The 19,609-nt window shown below is 46.2% G+C and overlaps 1 protein-coding gene across 1 annotated transcript in view; it reads right to left on the reverse strand.

Annotated features, from left to right (window-relative positions):
• Nucleotides 1–3,107: 3,107 nt before the first annotated feature.
• The window catches only part of LOC146864176 (molybdopterin synthase catalytic subunit-like), a 146,952-nt gene continuing 130,450 nt past the window's right edge, over nucleotides 3,108–19,609 (reverse strand). Inside the window, exon 4 of the mRNA XM_085631251.1 lies at nucleotides 3,108–4,584. Coding sequence (XP_085487377.1) covers nucleotides 4,525–4,584 — 60 coding nt within the window. The 3' untranslated portion in view covers nucleotides 3,108–4,524. The remainder of the gene's footprint in view (nucleotides 4,585–19,609) is intronic.

Consider the following 19,609-nt stretch of genomic DNA (forward strand, 5'->3'; position numbering starts at 1 on the left):
GGTCAGACTGATTTGCATATGGCCATGTCTGAACTGGGGTGGCAGAGTGGGCTAAAGAACGGTGATGGATTAAACCCAGAGAGGTTGACTGGGGGTGAGTGCTTGCAATGTTCAACACTCCGTCCATCATTTCCTTTGGTTTTGCTTTGTTCGCCATAAGTTGGCAGGGTATGCTCAGACGTGAGTCCCTTGCTCACTTTGCCACTGGATTCAAGCAAGCCTGGCTGAAGACGGCTGAAATGCCAGAAACCGGTCCTAGGAAGCTTGTTTCCGGTCCAGGGAAGACATGGCTTGGCAGTTTGGGCTGGACTGTTCCCATGAGGCACAGGGTCAGACTGATTTGCATATGGCCATGTCTGAACTGGGGTGGCAGAGTGGGCTAAAGAACGGTGATGGATTAAACCCAGATCAATGTTCAACACTCCGTCCATCATTTCCTTTGGTTTTACTGGATTCAAGCCAGCCTGGCTGAAGAAGGGTGACATACCCTGAAACCGATCCCAGGATGCTTGTTTCCGGTCCAGGGAGGACCTGGCCTGGCAGTTCGGTCTGGACTGTTCCCATGGGGCACAGGGTCAAGACTGATTTGCATATGGCTGGGTCCAAACTGGGGTGGCTTAGTGGGCAAAAGAACGATGAATTTAACCCAGATCTTTTGACTGGGGGAGAATGTTTGCATTGTCAGCATTCCGTCCATCATTTGTTTGCTGTAACACAGTAGTTTCTGGCACTGAACTAAACTACTGTTTGTCGATATGCTCATTGTGAAAGAACAGAATGCGTACTCGCAGTGAAGCTTGCCGATAGAGAGAGAGACAGAATTTTAATAAACACAAAAGGTCATTGTTAACGTCAGACCTAATTTAGGGACCCAGTGTTTAAATAAAGTCTCAATACTGCACCCATGTCCTTGCATTAAGTGCAGATATACAGCTTTCATGAATTCACAAGACTTTACAGAAGTAGGCAAAGAAATAGTACTCCTAGAAAATATCTGTAAACTGCATTTTAGCACAAGCAAATTTGCAGGTGTATATTTGCTCATGAGAAAAATCTGAGTGTTTACAAATTCAATTTCACTCCAAACACTTTTTTCCCCAAACCCTGAAAGAAGTATTATGTCTGCCATTGTCAGGAGTAAATTTTCAACCTTTCCCAGTATTGGAAAAGAATAGAGAAGAGTTGGCGAAAACTCTTAAAACATGGAAGTTAGTAGGTTAACCCAGAAACTGTTGCTTACCATTACCTTCAGCCCCAGCATGTAGATCTGTGGAAACATGGCAACATAAAGGAATTGCTTGTATTCAAACCCTACTATAGAAGGAGCCCCGGCATAATCAGAGAGGCTATATGAGAGCTCTTATATAATGAGGTTGCTGCCATATTGTGTTGCCGCATTACAGGGCATAAAAGGGACAAGTGGATTTTGTTACAGGACAACTAGATTTATGAAGCAACCTCCTCCATGGAAAGTAGATATTTGATTAAATTCCACACCCCTGTGGTAGCCCGCAATTACATGCCTATCGTGCAGACACCTATCTCATGTCCTCTAAACTAGGTTAAGAATAACAGGTGTGTGTGGGCGGGTCAGCTGCTATTCTGCAGTGGATATCACTTTATTGCACACACAGGTTCCCCCCATTCAATATCATGGGAAACTCTGCTATTGGAGAAAAGGTAAAGCACAGGTCTTTGTTTTATTGATGGGTGCAGGAATATGTGGCCAATGATTTTGAATATTCAGTAGTTCAGTAATTCATTTAGAAATTCTTTTTTTTTAGAGCTGTGCCTCATTTTTAACCCATTTGATCCACTTCCCATCAATCAAAGAGAACAACTACAGTCCGGCATTTACAATGCGGATTGGTCCTGCAACACGACCCAAAAAAGGGGCCCATCAATGCTCTTTCATTTAGATGCTCTCTGAAAAGGTTTTTCCTTTTGAAATCCTTTTGGACCGGACTGTGTCAATAACAGCCAATATTGCAACAGCATCTTTTCACAGAACATATTTTAAGGTATTTTTAATGGCTAGAGGCCCACCTGTTTTCCTTTTGACTGTATACATTTTTTTTAAATAATATAATGTACCTGCTAACAACAATCACTTAAGAAGGCAATATAGTACAAACTTGAATTTTGCGCAACTAGTGATTTCTGTACACTTTTTTAACTCCCACAAACTCTCCAATATTCATTTAATGTATAGGTCAGACGGATAACTGAGTATGTGGGTGAGTGCGCAGGGCCCTAGTCTTGGTTTATCCATTAATTCTTTGTCATTCCAATGTGCTCATTTGCAGCACAACATGCAATCATGGTTGCCCCACTTACGAACACACAGTTGTTCATGGCTTCATTATTCTGGAGCACGTGCAATCAACACTCAGTTGTTATCTACTGAAGTGAGTCGGATTGTCCTGAAATGGTGCTGCAAATCAAAATCTTTGCGAGTTATTATATATTTAAAGAACATATGCATAAATAAACGCCCTATTGTTGTACAAAAGCAGTAGTATGACGGGAAATTCAAACTATTAAATTTTGACATCAAAAATATTGGGTGTCAATTAAGTTTGAAGAGTAAAGGTGCTCCTAACCTGTAAAATATTCCAAGAATAATCCTATATGGCTCACCCTTCGTACTCTCTAAGAGATAAAGGCCACATAAGAGGTTCCTAACAAATCAGAGAGCCGGACAGGAGTATCTAGCCACATGATTACCAGGATAACAGATACTATGATTACCCGGATAATTTAGGTGATAAGGATTGCCTAGTGCCTCGCAGTCGCCCTGGTCCCGGGGAACAAGGCGAGACCGGGATGTACTGTGGAATACTAACCCTATATATAGCTCTATTAAACAACTACATTTATGTTTTTACAGTAAAAAGCTAACCCGGAAATTCTGCAAATTATTATCTGTCCGTCATCTATTCCAAAGTCTACCACCTACCCAACCCATCCATACATAAACAGTATGAACACATCAAGAGTTACCCTAAAAATTCTCTCTGAAGTCTTGCCTTTCAGAAAGGGTTAAAACGTGCTGAAATTGATTTCAGAAGTATTCATGTTCAACAGAATGTATAGGAATTCATACATTATTGCGGTAACAATTTAATGATGGTAAAACTAATGTAGCAAAGATATGCGCAGAAATGGTATGTAGGTATTTATTTATGACATTTTTAAGCTCAAATCTAGCTACCCAGCATCAGAGCACCAAACATAAATAGGAGGAGTAAGGAAGGTGGTTGTAACAAGAAAAGGGGGTGCATGGGAGAAGGGGATTTTATAGAACAGAGAGCGTAGTAAAGTGGGAAAATATTAGGGTGCAACGAGATGCAGCAAAATGTTATGTGAAGAGAAGACTAAATTCTCTCTGAAGTCTTGCCTTTCAGAAAGGTTTAAAACGTGCTGAAATTGATTTCAGAAGTATTCATGTTCAACAGAATGTATAGGAATTCATACATTATTGCGGTAACAATTTAATGATGGTAAAACTAATGTAGCAAAGATATGCGCAGAAATGGTATGTAGGTATTTATTTATGACATTTTTAAGCTCAAATCTAGCTACCCAGCATCAGAGCACCAAACATAAATAGGAGGAGTAAGGAAGGTGGTTGTAACAAGAAAAGGGGGTGCATGGGAGAAGGGGATTCTATAGAACAGAGGGCGTAGTAAAGTGGGAAAATATTAGGGTGCAACGAGATGCAGCAAAATGTTATGTGAAGAGAAGACTTAATTCGCAGAGTAAAGATGTCGAATCAGTACTGGGATTGTGTTCCAGAGTCTCTGGGTGTAGGAAGAGGAGAGTTGGTGAGTGCTTTTCTCCCTCTTATACCACTTGATTTCCATTCTTGAGGTGTTGTTTATCCACGAGCTGCAGATTCTGCTCTTGGAAGACGCTTATGGTGGGCCCTTTGTGAAGAGTGGTCTGTAAACGATGCACCGCGTTGCAAAGGTAATGCAGTCTGGCAGCAGAAGCCTGGAGAGTTCTTTGAATTTGCTTGTGATCCTGGTGAACCTCTAGAGACCCATTAGCAGGCAGTCTGTAGGATGGAGGATCCAAGTTTGAGATGCGAAACTGGCACTCTTGTTAGCAGGGCATTAACATCATCAAGGTGTAAGAGGAACAGAGCTTCCACGATGCTCTGACGTCTACTTCCAAAAGGTAGGACTTTACTTTATATGACACAGCAGTAGTTATTAGGTTTTCATTACCTGATTTACATGGTTTATAAAGAAGGAAATACTAATGTGGAAGCCAAGTGACTTGGCATTGTTAGTCAGTTGTGGGGTGGTAGATGAATAACACTACATTTCTGGTGGTGGATTTAGACCTGTGAAAACTTGGTGGAATCAGCTGAAATTTAGGTTTCACAACTAATTATTAGTGTACATTCAATAAATAAAAATCTTCGGGTCACCTCAAGCATTGGATATTAATCATCTGTTTCTTGATAGAGTCTTTGCAAAGCATTTACTTAGAAAAAAGAGTTTACATAATTTCGAATTATGTCCAAAAGCATTCTTTATTTTCTTTCCAGGAGTATTTTTCTTCATCATAAATCTCCTGCAAATAAAGATAATGAAGAATGTGAAAAGGATGACATTTTTAAAAGGCTACTGTTGAAGAACTCATTCTAGTACATCTTTAGCACTTTTGTAGTGGCATTTTAGTTAATTATAACCGATCAATCACTGTATCCCAACCATGCAGAATTTATAGCAACGTATTTTGTTTAAAGAAAGACACACTGCGGAGTGTCAATGCTATATGTATTTTTAATTCAGACTCATGTGTAAATAGCCATATCTACGTGTACAAAAAAAAAAAAGAATAGAGCAATTTTACACTTCAAATGGATTTTTAGTATAAGCATTATTTAGAGAGTAAAAATATACGAGAGTTGGAGAATGGTTGGGGAGTAGGCAATACATGGCAAACACCTGAAGGACCGAGAAGGCAAAATGCCCATCTTGATGGACCCAACTATCCAGGCAATAGTGCTTCATAAATGTGTGTACGGATGCCCACGTGGAGGCCTGACATATGTCCAGGACCAACACTGTGTGTGTCAGCACAGTACTAGCGGCCTTGGCTCTAGTGAATGAGCCCTTAGGTCTTCCGGAGTTCGCTTTTTGGCCAATGTGCAGCAATTCTTGAAGCAGAGCACAATCCATTGAGAGATGGTTAATTTCTGCACTGCTTTACCTATCTTTGCCCCAGAGAATCCAATAAAGACCTGATTGGCAACCCAATGTTTCTTTTTGCGATCCATGTAATGGCGGAAGTCCTCAACGCCAGTTTATCTGTGAAGAATGTTGTAGAAGGTGGGTTGACAGAAAGAGCCTGCAGACTGCTCACATGCTGAACCGATGTTACGGTGAGAAGACAGACCGTTTTCAATGTCAGAAGCCTCAATAGACAAATGTGCAGTGGCTTAAGGAAGATGCAAATCAAACAAGTGAGAAGATGCCCTGCGCCACCTCAGGTTAGGCCTGCCATTCTTGGTCCACTAGGCTTTGGCAGTTGAGTTTGTTTACACTGCCGTTTTGTGATCCTGCTAGGAGGTTCAACAAGAGGAAAATCTCATGGCAATCCAGCCACTTCTAGAGTAGAGACATCCTGGCACAGGACCCAAGACCCCACCCTGTCATGTTGCTGCAGTACCACATGGCAGTGGTGTTGCTCATGAGCACCTGTATCAACGTCCTTCTGACAGTGGGAAGGAAGGCCTTCAACACCAACTAAAGTGCCCGTAACGTCAACAAATTACCGATGAGTTGGGATTCTGCTGGAGACCAGTGTCCTGTAATCTACACGTGTTCCAGATTGGCCTCTCCAGCGCATAATAGATGCATCTGTCAACACTGTCAAATCTGGGTGGGATAAGAAGAGGAGTCTGCCAATGACACAATCACAGTCCGGCAGCCACCTCTGCAGGTCTTTTTCAGACAAACCCGAAATTTAGATTCAGTCCAACAGATTCGCCTGCATGCTCTGCAGTGGGGATTCAGATCATACTGCAGAGCATGCATGTGTGACCTGGCAAACTTCACCAGCATGATGCAGGAGGCCAGCAAAACTAGCAGTCTCACAGTTATCCACTTTGAGATCCAAGATATAGCCGAAACATCAAGATCATAGCAAGAAACTGAGCATATCCAGAATGGCTGCGGGGAACTGGAGTATCTGCTGAGGAGTGAGGTGCGACTTTAGCTCATAGATAAACCCCAATGATGTTGGGAGGTTCGATCATTGTCTGGGGGTGGTTGACAGCTAGGGCGATTCTGCCTTCAACAGCAAGTCATTGAAGGAGCGCGAAGACTGAGTCCACCCCCCAACCTTCAAATGTGTGCTGCAACCACCACCATCACTCTAATGAACACCTGGGGGCACTGGTGAGGATCAAAAGGGTGCACAGTGATTTGAAAATTACAGTCAACCACAGATATAACTTGTGGATCTGCAGGATGGGAATGTGGAAATAAGTGTCCTGCTGGTCAAGCGCTACCACCCAGTCTCCAGGGACTAGGACAGACAGGACATGCTAACTTGAACATCCTGAATTTGTCCTTTTGCAGGAAGGCATTGAGAGTGTTCTAAAATAGGATGAAGGCCTCTGTCCATCTTTGGCACCAGGTAGTAGGAGGAGTAAAACTCATCTCCTACTTCTAAGGCCAGAACCATCTCAATGGCCTGCACTTAGGACATGTGGTCCTCCATCATCTGCCATGATGGTGGTGGAGGTGTGTTGGACAATTTGGAAGACCCAACGAGCTCAAGTGATGGCTTGTCACCCCCGGAGGAAAGGCTAGATCCTGCCTCTAACAGAGCGGCTGTGTGCTAGGGAGGACACACTAAAGGTGTGTTGTGGCTGTGGCAGCTGGAGTTGTTGGGATTGAGCAGCATGTTGTCCCTAGTGCCTTGGGTGTTGTCTTTATGAGTTAAAGCCTTTGTCACAAAAGCTCTGGGAACCCTGTTGAACTGGCAGTGGGGTCGGATGTTGGTGATATTGATCTAACACTACCGTAGCCTTAGAGAGGGCAAAATGTCTGATGGAATTGTCTGATGGGGCAGGCAGACCTAAAGAACATGCTGTCTCCCTGCTTGTCTTGAAACGATCCAGGGCTGAATCAATTTTCTCACTAAAAAAGTGAGCAAAATCAAATGGCATATCTTTTAGGGATGTATGGACATCCAAGGAGAAGCCATGTAGTCCTCATTCAGGCATGGAAGTACCACACTCGTACCTTATCTCCAACCTAAGCAGTCCATCATGTGAAGCCAGAGCAGATCACAAAATGTACTGCACTGCAGCAGTCCTGAATAGCTTAGGTTATGGAAATCTCACAGTCGTCTGGAACTGCTGGCAGAATTTGGGTCGCCATGCTCCATGGGTGCAAAGGCGTAGGAGACTGCAGGCATTTACAGACCGCAGAGCAAGACTATCAGATGAGAAGATGCTCTTGTCAAATGCTTCAATCTGCTTGGATTCACAATCAGGTGGGGTGGTAGGAAGGCGTTAGGATTTACCTTACTGATGGATACCTACATTACTAGGCTCTCTGGTGTGGGATGTTGTGTGAGGAAGTCAGGGTCACCTGGTGCTGGTCTATGGTGATGTGCAACCTGCCTATTCACTGGTGGTCCCGAGCATGGTTTTGTACAAATGCCCAAGAGGGTAACCGCAATAAAGGCTCTGTAGGTTACTGCCTAGGTTGGAGGACCTCTGTAAAGACATAATTCTTTACCTTTATTATTGATAGTTATAGGTTAAGTCCTTCTGCTGCCCTATGCATAATGAAAGCGAAGGAGGTGCTTTCTTCTGTTGAAGGGCTGGAATGCGAAACAAGACCTGTGTCTGGGGGAGTATGAAGGCCATTGGCATCCTGTAGTTTCTGATTCTAATTGTCCTCGCACTACTCTAGGACAAAATCATCCCAGTCATATAAATTGTCATTGTCTGAATCAGAGCCAAAAATATTGCGGAGAGCTGAACACTACTACATGGTAAAGGCAAGGTACCATAATATGAGTGGATGTGGGAGGCTGCGCGCTTTCAGGATCGGAACGCTGTCTCAGTCGAGGTTGATACAAGTTCGTCTCAGAGTCGGAAAGCACTATGGGTTGTGCATCCTCTCCTAGAGTGATGGTGGCAGTAGCACCAATACAAGGGGCCAGAGCAAGGAGTGGAGCTGGGACCAGAGCAAGAAGTGGAACTGAGACTGAAGTCGGCATCAAAGCTGGTGCAGAGCCTGAAGCAGGTTTGAGGGGCACAGATGGTGCAGAGGGCTGACCCAGCTGCGGAAGTCCAACTGGAAGTCCCTCTAGATCCTAGAGGCAGGAAGGTGAGCCGAAGGGAACAAGAAATTACCAAAGATGTCCAGCATGGCCTCTATAAAGACCATGACTTGCTGTGATGTACCCAATGCATCCTTAAACTCAGGGAGTATCTGGACCCAGCTCAGAATCTGTGCCTCAGCAGATCGCCTCAGGACATCCTTGGCATTATTTTCCCACAAAGTTTTGTCTTCAATTCTCCTGTTTTTCCTGACTTCATTTTTACTAGTCTTAGGACTGCTAGCCAGTGCCAAAGTGCCTGCGCTCTCTCCCTAGAAAATGATAACATTGGCTCCCACCCAAAACATTTTTTGTACTTATAAGTCCCTAGTAAAGTGGTACTATCTGTACCCAGGGCCTGCATATTAAAGGCTACTCGTGGGCCTGCAGCACTCATTGTCCCACTTAAGTAGCGGTTTAACCCTGTAAGGGCATCTTTTAACTGCCATTTTGACCTGGCAAAATAAACCTTTTGCTAGGCCTAAACCACTCTTTCTAATGCATATAAGTTACCCCTAGGATAAGGCCAGGAGGCAGGGTGCAGTTTATTTAAAACGTTGGGCATGCACATTTTAGTTTTACATGTCTTAGTAGTGAAAAACTCCCAAATTTGTTTTCCACTACTTTGAGGCCTACCCCTCCCATTGGATAATTTTGGGTTCCCTTTTTGCATTTTAATAAGTATACGTTTCAATTGGGAGCAGATAGGAATGTCGAGTTTAGTGTTCGAAGAATTGTGATTTAAAAACCTCTTTAATGGTAAAGTTGGTTTTAAAGTCACAAGTCTGAAAATGCCGCTTTTAGTAAGTTTGTATTTTCTTGTCCTAGCCATTTGATGCCTGCAACCTATCTCACGGGTCACATGACTAGGTTTAGCTGGCAGTTGGCCTTTGTGTATTGCTCCCAGAAAGTGAGACAAAGGAGCAATAGGCGTTGGCAGGATGGACTATCTCAGATTTGATAGGGTGTGGAGCTGTCACCTACCACACTTGCACATCACAAAGCCTCTGCCTCAACACACTCAAAATGCGCCAGGGCAGGGAGGCAGGAAATTCAAAGCACCTCTGGGTATAGAAGACTCTAGAATCTTTCACTACTTCAAAGCTGGCACCAGGTATAAATATTGGACCCTCAGTTCCATCTCCTCAACACGCCTCTAGACCTGTGGAAGGTTTAGAAAACTGCTGTGCTGCTCTACAAGAAGGACTGGTACTCTGTTACCCTGCTGCCTGAATAAGAAGGATTGGACCTGCATCTTAAATCCAGGACCACCAGAGTGACTCCAAGAGCTAGTTGGCTGGCATACCGATCAAAGCCTCAAGGACAGAAAAGGCTCCAACCACCCTGATCCCAGGACCTGGCTTCTGCCTGCTGTGAGTCTTGCTCAACTCCCCCCAAGTGGCACCACTGCATTCTGGACCCATTGAAGTGGACCTGAAGGTAGTCTGCCTCCCCAGATGTGATCTTTTGGGGAGACATGGTGCAGCACATGAGTATCACCATCCCTAATGCAGGATATTGCATTACAGCCTGCAAATTTTAGGAGCCACTGCTGTGCGACACATCTCTGACACAGGACATCGCATTACAAGCCCTCGTCCACAGCATCCTCGATAACGACGCAGGACCTCACATTACAAGCCCTGTCCACGGCTTCATTGGAACTTCTGCTGCACAAACCATATCAGAGGCATGACTTCACATCACTGTCCGCAGCCTCTTGGAACCACTACCGCGCAAAACATCCTCAATGCAGGATCCCACAACGCTTCAGAACCAGATTTTAAGGTACTTTCTTCAGCGGGCCTAACAAGATCCAGCCCACGCTCCATTCTGGTCAGCCTGAACTTGTGACTTTATTGCAGTGCTGCGCAACCAGATAACCACAATTGGTACTTTGTGCTTTAAAGCACTGCGTTCACTTAAAACTTTAAAACTGAAAATCTCTGATTCTACTGAATGGATTTTTGTTCTTTTGGTTTCAAATAATTTATTACATTTTACTAAATTGTCTATTTCCTTATGTTGTGTGTTTACTTTATTACTGTTTGAAGTGCTGCATAAATAATTTACACATTACCTCTAACTTACCTGACTACTTACGTGCAAAGCTACCAGAGGTATAAGCCCAAGTTAATTTGAGATTTCATCCTGATAAGAATTGTGGTTGCTGTTTGAGATGGGTGGCAATCCCTTTAACCAGTAACCCAATTTCCTACAGGGAACAACACTGGGCGGCTTTCTGACGCCCACGCACCTTCCCTGGCTTTTGAGAGTGGAGGCAAGGGGCCAAGTCTTTTTGCACTTACCAGAAGACAAGGACAGCAATGAAGATCTGCTGTAGGAACAATTTTGGGTGCTGGAACTGGACTTTCCTTTTGACTTTGACCAGTTTTGGCATTGAGTCTTTCAATGTTTGGCGATATGAGTTTTGTCTTGAGGTCTTGAATGGCCTTTCGGGTTCATCCGGGTTCAGCCATCGCAGGCCTTGGAGTCATGCTCAACCCCAGGTACCACAGGCATACCTAGTGAGGATCTGTCACAGACACGTCTTATTAACAGTCCCTATAACATGTAAACCCTGTTGTTTTAGGAGGTGACATCTTCCCTTGCACACTGGAACTGACATTTTTGTAGGAAAAGTTTTGTCAAAGATAAAGAAGTAGCTTCAGTCCACATCTGAAGGCACAGAAAGAAAGGAACTGATGTCAGAGCACATGGTTGGTGCTTATATGCAGCTCCTCTCATCACTTCCAGAGTGTAACAGTATTGGCACAGAGCAGAACAACACTACCTATCAGCACACAGGCTACTGCTTCAAGTTTCTGGAATCAGTCTGACACTTTGAGACTATTCACAAAGTGAATATGCTACTTACCAGTATGCATCTGTTCTTGGCATGTAGGGCTGCTGACATTCATATCTGTGCATAGATCGCCGCCTAGTGTTGGGTCCGGATGTTTGCACGTTGTTGTCCTGGAAGAGTCTTCGAAGTATCCTGGGATAGGTGACTCCTCCCCTGGACTACAGTGCGCATGGGCATCCTCTCCATCCTCAGATTGTTTTTCGCCATTGTGGCAGTGATGGAGTAGATATAGAAAGTGATGACCATGCTTACAGTAATTCTGAGAGCTGCAGCTGCTACAGGCGCCGGGGAGGAGGGAGGGCGATATGAATGTCAGCAGCCCTACATGCCAAGAACAGATGCATACTGGTAAGTAGCATATTCAGTTCGAGGCATGTGGGCTGCTGAATTCATATCTGTGCATAGAATATATAGCAGTGCCCTCTTATTAGCGGCGGCTACCAGTGCCAGCTGCAGCGGTCTGAAAAAGAGTTTTGAGAACAGCCTGTCCTACAGCTGCCTGCTGTTTTGATTGCACATCTACACAATAGTGTTTGGTAAATGTATGTGTAGTGGACCAGGTGGCTGCTCTACATATGTCATGCAAAGGAATGTTTCCTAGGAAAGCCATTGAGGCCCCTAACTTACGTGTTGAGTGGGCTCGTGGGGGAATCGTTAAAGTACGTTTAGCCTTTTGATAGCAAATTTGGATACATTTAACGATCCATCTGGCTATTCCTGCTTTGGAGATAGCGTTACCTTTGTGGTGTGGGGCAAAGGCAACGAAAAGTTGTTGTGTTTTCCTAAAGGGTTTGGTCCTGTCGATATAATACATGAGGGCCCTTTTGACATCTAGTGTGTGGAGTGCCCTTTCTGCGACAGTTTGTGGGTTTTGGAAGAAAACGGGCAGTTCAATGGTTTGATTCATGTGGAACTGCGATACCACCTTTGGCATGAATTTGGGGTTGGTACGTAGTACGACCCTGTTGGCGTGAACCTGTATAAATGGCTCTTGAACGGTTAGTGCCTGGAGTTCACTAACTCTCCTCAAAGAAGTGATCGCTACTAGGAAAGCTACTTTCCAGGTAAGGAATTGAATCTCGCATGAGTGTAGAGGTTCAAAGGGTGGACCCATCAGGCGTGTGAGGACCAAGTTGAGGTTCCACATCGGAGCCGGTGGGTGGCTTGGTGGAATGACTCGTTTGAGTCCTTCCAAGAATGCTTTGATGGCAGGCACTCTGAATAGAGAGAGGTGCTGCCTGGTCTGCAGATAGGCTGATATTGCGGTCAAATGGACACGTATAGAGGTGTACGCCAGATTGCATCGGTATAGGTGTAATAGGTAACAAATAATGTTTGGGATGGATGCGTCTAGCGGGTTAATGTCATTATTATTGCAATAAATGACGAACCTCTTCCATTTGGCTGCATAGCAAGCTCTGGTAGTGGGTCGCCTGGCCTCCTTAATGATGTCCATACAGTCAGGTGGCAGGTTGAGGTAGCCAAACTCTAGGACTTCAGGAGCCAGATTGCCAGGTTCAGCTGTTGCGGATCTGGGTGCTGAATCTCTCCATGGTTCTGCGTCAAATGCTCGGGTTTGATCCGCAGCCTTTGATGCGGCACCACGGAAAGTTCGAGAAAGGTGGTGTACCACGGCTGGCGTGCCCACGTTGGAGCAACCAGGACGAGCGTCAGTGAGTGTTGACGCAGTTTGCGTGCCACTAGCGGTATCAGTGGTGCTGGGGGAAAAGCGTACGCAAATCTGCCGGACCAGTTCATCCATATCGCATTGCCCTGCGACTGCGGATGTGGGAACCTGGCGGCAAAGCTTTGGCATTTTGCGTTTTCGCTTGTCGCGAATAGGTCTATCTCTGGATGACCCCACTGCTGGAAGTACGGTTGGAGTACTGATGGGTGTAACTCCCACTTGTGCATCTGGTGGCTGTGTCTGCTGAGCAGATCCGCCATCTGGTTGTCTTTGCCGGGGAGGTGTTCTGCCATGAGGAACATGTTCCTCTGAATGGCCCACTTCCACATGCTCTGAGCCAGATGAGACAACTGTGGAGAGTGTGTTCCTCCCTGCTTCTGTATGTAGTACATGGCAGTCATGTTGTCCGTCCGGATCAACACGACTTTGTTGCACAAGTGTACTTTGAATGCTTTCATAGCGAGGAAGATCGCCATTAGCTCTAGAAGGTTGATGTGCATCTTCTTTTGTTGTTGTGTCCATAGTCCCTGCACTGTGTAATGGAGTACATGAGCTCCCCATCCCTGGAGAGACGCGTCCGCCGTCAGTATTATCTGTGGGACAGGCTCTTGGAACGGTCGGCCCTTGCAAAGGTTTTGTGGATTCCACCAATGCAGAGAGTTGTATGCCCGACCGCTCACCAACACTAGGTCTTTCAACTGTCCTTGAGCCTGATTCCACTGACGTGCTAAGCACTCCTGAAGCGGGCGCATATGTAGTCTCGCGTGTGGGACTATGAAGATGCAGGAGGCCATCATGCCTATCAACTGCATGAACACTCGCGCGGGCAGGGAGTGTTGTGGTTTGAACTTGGAAATCAGCATTTGCATGCTGTTGATTCTCACTAAATTTGGCTGAGCTGTGGCCGCCAGAGTGTCTATAGTCGCACCTAGGTACTGTTGTACGTGTGCGGGCTGGAGATGGGATTTTGGGTAATTTAGTGAGAACCCCAGACTGTGAAGGAGGTGAATGGTGCGGGACATGTGGCTGGCACATTGCTGGGCTGACTTCGCTTGAACGAGCCAGTCGTCCAGGTAAGGGTAGACGTGTATGTGCTGCCTCCGTAGATGTGCCGCCACAGTAGCTAGGCACTTTGTAAACACCCTTGGTGCCGTTGTCACGCCGAAGGGAAGGACTCTGAATTGGTAGTGCTGTCCTTGAACAGTGAACCTGAGGTATTTTTTGTGTGATGGGTGAATGGGTATGTGGAAATACGCATCCTTGAGGTCCAGTGTGGCTAGAAAGTCTCCCTGCTTGAGCAGCGGGAGGACTTGCTGGAGAGTGAGCATGTGAAAATGCTCGGAAAGAATGTATCTGTTTAGGGGTCTCAGGTCTAATATAGGTCTGAGTGACCCGTCCTTCTTCGGTATTAAAAAGTACAGGGAGTACACCCCCGTACCTTGCTCGTGGACGGGTACGACCTCTATTGCGCCTTTTAGAAGCATGCTTTGCACCTCCTGCTGTAAGAGCGTTAAGTGCTCTGAGGACATAGGACGGTTTTTTGGAGGTATTGTGGGTGGAGTGGAGGTTAGTTCTAGACAGTAACCGTATTTGACAATATCTTTGACCCACCTGTCCGTGGTGATGGAGTTCCACGTGGACAGGAACCTTTGTAGCCTTCCCCCGACAGGTGTTATGTGGTCGGGAGGAAGGGAGAGGGCGTCACTGCTTGTTCTTGGGGGAGGACCTGGTGTTTCCGTAGCCGCGTCCTCTGCCCTTTGTACTGGAGCCACGATATCCACCCCGGGTGTTTTTATCGTAGGTGGTTTGTGTATTGCTCTTGTTGTATGTTTGCTGTGACCCCTGTCCTCTACCTGCTCCTTTATTTCCGGGGCGACGAAAGGAGCCGCTCCGAAAGGACTGAGTCTGGAGAGCCCCCATGGACTTTGCAGTGTCCGTGTCCTTCTTTATTTTCTCTAGGGTGGTGTCAACCTCCGGGCCGAATAAATAGTCGGGGTTGACAGGCTGGTTGAGTATGTTGTTTTGCACCTCAGGTTTGAATCCGGAGATTCGTAACCAGGCATGTCGTCGCAGCATGACGCTAGTGTTTATGGCCCTGGCAGCTGTGTCTGCGGCATCCAGCGCGCACTTGATGGATGCGTTTGTGAGGAGCTGTCCCTCCCTGATGAGGATCTCTGCACCTTCTCTGAATTGGTCAGGGAGATGTTGGATTAGCTGCTCTAATGTGTCGTAGTGTGCTCTATCGTAGCGAGCGAGGAGTGCTTGAGTATTGGCAATGCGCCATATGTTGGCTGCCTGGGCGGCAACCCGTTTGCCAGAGGTCTCTAACACCTTGGACTCTTTGTCCGGGGGAGGAGCGTCACCTGTTGTTTGTGAGTGTGCCCTCTTGCGAGCATTCGCAACGACAATGGAATCCAGAGGTAATTGGCCTCTGATGTAAGTAGGGTCCCCAGGCGCTGATCTGTATTTTTTGTCGATCCTGGGGTTTATCACTCTTGCCCTGGTGGGTTCCTTGAAGATGTCCTTTGCTGGTTTGAGGACACCCTTCAACATGGGTAGAGTTTTTATATTTCTTTCTGAGGATGCAAAAGTATCCATAAGAAAGTCGTCCTCGACGGTGTCCGAGTGAAGTTGCACCCCATGATTGGCCGCAGCACGTTCAATTAGAGCGTTGAACGCTGCCGTGTCCTCTGTGGGAGATGTTTTTGCTCCATAGAGTTGCGGGTCTTGTGCATCCATAGGTGCACCTGGGTCCACAGGGTCATCCCAAGTTTGATCAGGGTCCTGTTGGCCGTCAGGGTCCATGTCTCCGGGGTAGGGGACTTGGTCACCCATGTAGTCCCCCAACGCATCCGTGTCGGAGTGTGTGGGAGAGAAGGATTGTGGATCCTGGAAGGGTGAGTGGAAAGGTTCGTAAAGAACTGGTTCTGAAGCCACAGGCAGCTTTCTTTTGAGTGGAATCCTGAAGGAGTCCAAAGCCGGCTCCAAAGTTATTTTCCGTTTGTGGACAATCATCCTGCCGGTGTCGGCGTCGATTATATGCGATGGAGACGTCTCCGCAGAGTGTTCGGCAGGCGTGATCGTGGTATGGGTCACCCGTGTCCTGATATGGAACATTTTCGGGGCCGTGGATGGTGGCAGGCCAAAAGTAATGTTGGCTGGTGTCGAAGAGGCTGCTGGAGCTTTAATTGGCTCGGAGCCCGACGTGTCCTGGAGGACCATTTTCTTTTTGGTGCTTTGCGCAGCAATGGGTCGCGTTTGGAGCGCCCTCGAGTCTTTCGCACCGACCGGTTCTGTTGAGGCGGTCGTGGATTTTTTCGGCGCCGGTGGGTCATCGAGTCGAGGGGCGGGAGTGGCCGTCGACTTCTTCGATGATTGTGGCTTAGATGTCGCCGTGGAAGCGGTGTGAGACGCAGCAGGCTGCTTGACCTTTGAGGTCGGAGTCGATTGCGTCGGTGCCGGGAGCCGAGCAGGTTTGGTGGTACCGAAGGCCTTCTTCCTTATGTCGACTCCGACGTCGGCCGCTTCGAGTTCGGCACCGAAGTCTCGTTTGGTGCGCTCGGTGCCGATGTGTTTTGCTGGCGTCGAAGGTGTGGAGGGCCTCGATCCGACCAGCGCCACTTTCGGTTTCGGTTTCAAGTGAACCAATACAGCTTTCGGTTTCGGTTTTAAAGAAGGGAAACCAGCCACTTTGGGCATTAATGGCTGCCGCTAAATGTCCGAGGCCGGGCCCGAGGGCGGGGCCGAAGAACTGCGGGATAGGTCTTGGGTAAGGCCCGAAGGCGATCCCTCGACCGGAGCCATAGACTGTTGCACTGGGCTTTCTTCAGTCTGAACGGGTAGGCCTTGCTCGTCACCGGAGCTACTCTCTTCGGCCCCTAAGGCCTCATTGTAGTCTCCTACCTCGGTGTCGTCTTCATCTCTGTGAAAGAGTGTTTCGTCGACGTCTTCCGATCCGGAGTCATGTTCGGAAACGGGACTGGAGGGTAGGTTCTCCACTTCTTCGACATCTTCGGTCTCGGCGTTGAAGATGTCGGCTGGGGCCGGTGCCGCTTGCTGCGCCTCGAGTCTCGCCGCTCGTCGATTCCGTAGAGTCTTCTTGGATCGAAATCTAGCACAGGCCATGCATGTAGATTCGTCGTGATCCGGTGAAAGGCATTTGTTGCACACCGGATGGACGTCGACGTGGGGGTATTTCGCACTGCATACCGGACACCTCTTGAATGGTGTCCTCGATTCCATCGCTGATGTCGAATCGACGGTCGGGTAAGATGCGAAAGTTTGTTCTAGAAGTTAGTAAACTAACAAAGATACTATCGATACCGATCGAGAACAGTACCGACGCGAGCTAAAGGCCTTTTGGCCTGAAAACAGGTTTTCCTAACTTGAGTCAAGATAACACATCCAAACCCAATGGCGGAAAAAAACAATCTGAGGATGGAGAGGATGCCCATGCGCACTGTAGTCCAGGGGAGGAGTCACCTATCCCAGGATACTTCGAAGACTCTTCCAGGACAACAACGTGCAAACATCCGGACCCAACACTAGGCGGCGATCTATGCACAGATATGAATTCAGCAGCCCACATGCCTCAAACTGAGGAATTTACAGTTAAAAGCATCAATCAGAATAAATGGACACTGGAATGTTGTGGTTCAGGTTAAATAAAGGCTGGTATACATGTTCAGGTCCAATATTCTAAAGCTAGCCTTTGTTTTTCTCCTTGTTTAATCTAAAATCATTCTACCCTGAGTGGAGGCATTATAGCTTTTCTACCTTGAGCTATGCAGTTGTTAGAGGCCCCAGCCCACCTTATAGGACCTTGCCTCCTGCTCAAGGCCATAACTCGAGCAGAAGGCCTTTAGGAACCGGTATAGCTCTAGTCAGTGGGATAGCATATAGAATTGCAATCGTGTCATATTACTACTGAGGTGAATGTGAACACATATGACCGATATCTACACTTATTAATTTAAGATGTAGTGATGGAAGATCGAAGAAAACTGTACACACTAAATGTTATTGAAATGCTTTAAAAAAAGTATCAAGCTTAGAATTGATGTTTAGAGTTTACACACTGCAGATCACGCTATACATTGATGGACCGACTATATTTATGGGGTGCAAAATGGGTCAAAGCTAAATGAAGCGTCACGGAAAACACGAATTAAGATCTGAAGTTTGAAGAATACGTTTTTTTAAAACCGCTGCAACAAGAAATAGCTTATTCAAAAATATGCATTTACAAAGTTCTACATGGACAAAGTTGCTGTCTTGCAACTTTGATTAAATTGTGCCTGAGTAGCGCATTTTATTTGCTGGGAAAGAAAAGAAATTAAAATATGCATTGGAAATGTCAGTCATTTTATATTTTATCTGAAAATTATTAGAAAGCATGGGTAATGCACAGAAGAGTTAGCAACCATTTGCCGGAAATAGCAATGCTTGCACTCATGCTGCAGTAACTATCTTCGTTGTATACTACAGCTTGGTGCATTGGGTACTCCTCCCCTCTTCACTTCAGGAGCTTATGTGAGGGCTGCCAGTGGGCACAATGGGCTACAGAACTGGTCCCCAACAAAGTTAATTAGTTGTTTATGGGCCTCTTCTATTTGCAGGTCTGCAGACACATTGCTCATACATAAATGTTTTTATCAATCCCATGACAGAGGGGTGTAGGAGGTGGGCTGACAAGCAAAGGAAAGGAAAGAAGGAAAATGATGGCAATAGGGAAAAGCTCAGAGAGCGGTACAAAATAGAAAACAAGAATGCCGGACTGAGAAAAGCACGAAAGTAAACTTAAGAGGAGAGATAAAAGATAGCTAGATACAAAGAGAAAAGAGAACAATAGAAGAAATGAAGGGTGCAAGGAAGGAACCATGAAGGGAAACAAGGACGAAAACATGAAAGGGAAGAAGGAATGGTGAAATAATAAATGCGAGATAATGGACAGATAGAAGGGTTAAATGATGGATGGTAAGAGGATGAAAGATGGGAGATTCAAGTTTGCTCGCCTCACATGCATGGTGTGATTATGGGTATAGTTCAAGTGGGTGATATTGTAACTTTCTGACTACCCGCTTGACTTCGTGAATACCTTTTCACGATACAATGTTCAAAAAGGTTTTGCAACATAGGGGGTTTTGTGGGCAAGAGCAATGAGGGATCTAAGTGGAAGAGAGCAGCACAGTGGTAAGCGTCCAACATTTGGAATGGGGATGCTGGGGAATGGATGGGGTGAAGTAGCACAGGATTTAGGAGAGCTGTGCAGGTTGTGTGGGGGGCAATGGCTTATTCGCAGAGTGGAAAGCAGATCTGAGTCTGGAGGGGATGACAAATACATGGTTCTGTGAAGGGGGGAGAATTGATGTCGCAACCTAGGTTCTGTTTGTGCATGTGTGTGGAGCAGCAGAAGGTGACACTGGTGGAACAACAGAGGCTGTAAGATGGTGCTCAAAAGAGGATCTGGAAGGGCTAATATCTATAAGATTTTGGGGGAATGGAGATGTTGTTGATTGTGATAATGTTTACAATGTTAAAAGCATAAGCTAGTCAAAGAGGGAATGATAAAGGCTGAAGGCTATGGAGACAGGGGCAGGGATTATATTGGTATTACATTGACAGAGAGGCTTCCTGGGCTACAAGGATAAGACGGAGGTGGAAACAATAGTTTTCGAGCCTTAATGCCATTGAGCTCA

Source organism: Triturus cristatus, chromosome 2_1 (genome assembly GCF_964204655.1).
Source record: "Triturus cristatus chromosome 2_1, aTriCri1.1, whole genome shotgun sequence".
Lineage (NCBI taxonomy): Eukaryota > Metazoa > Chordata > Amphibia > Caudata > Salamandridae > Triturus > Triturus cristatus.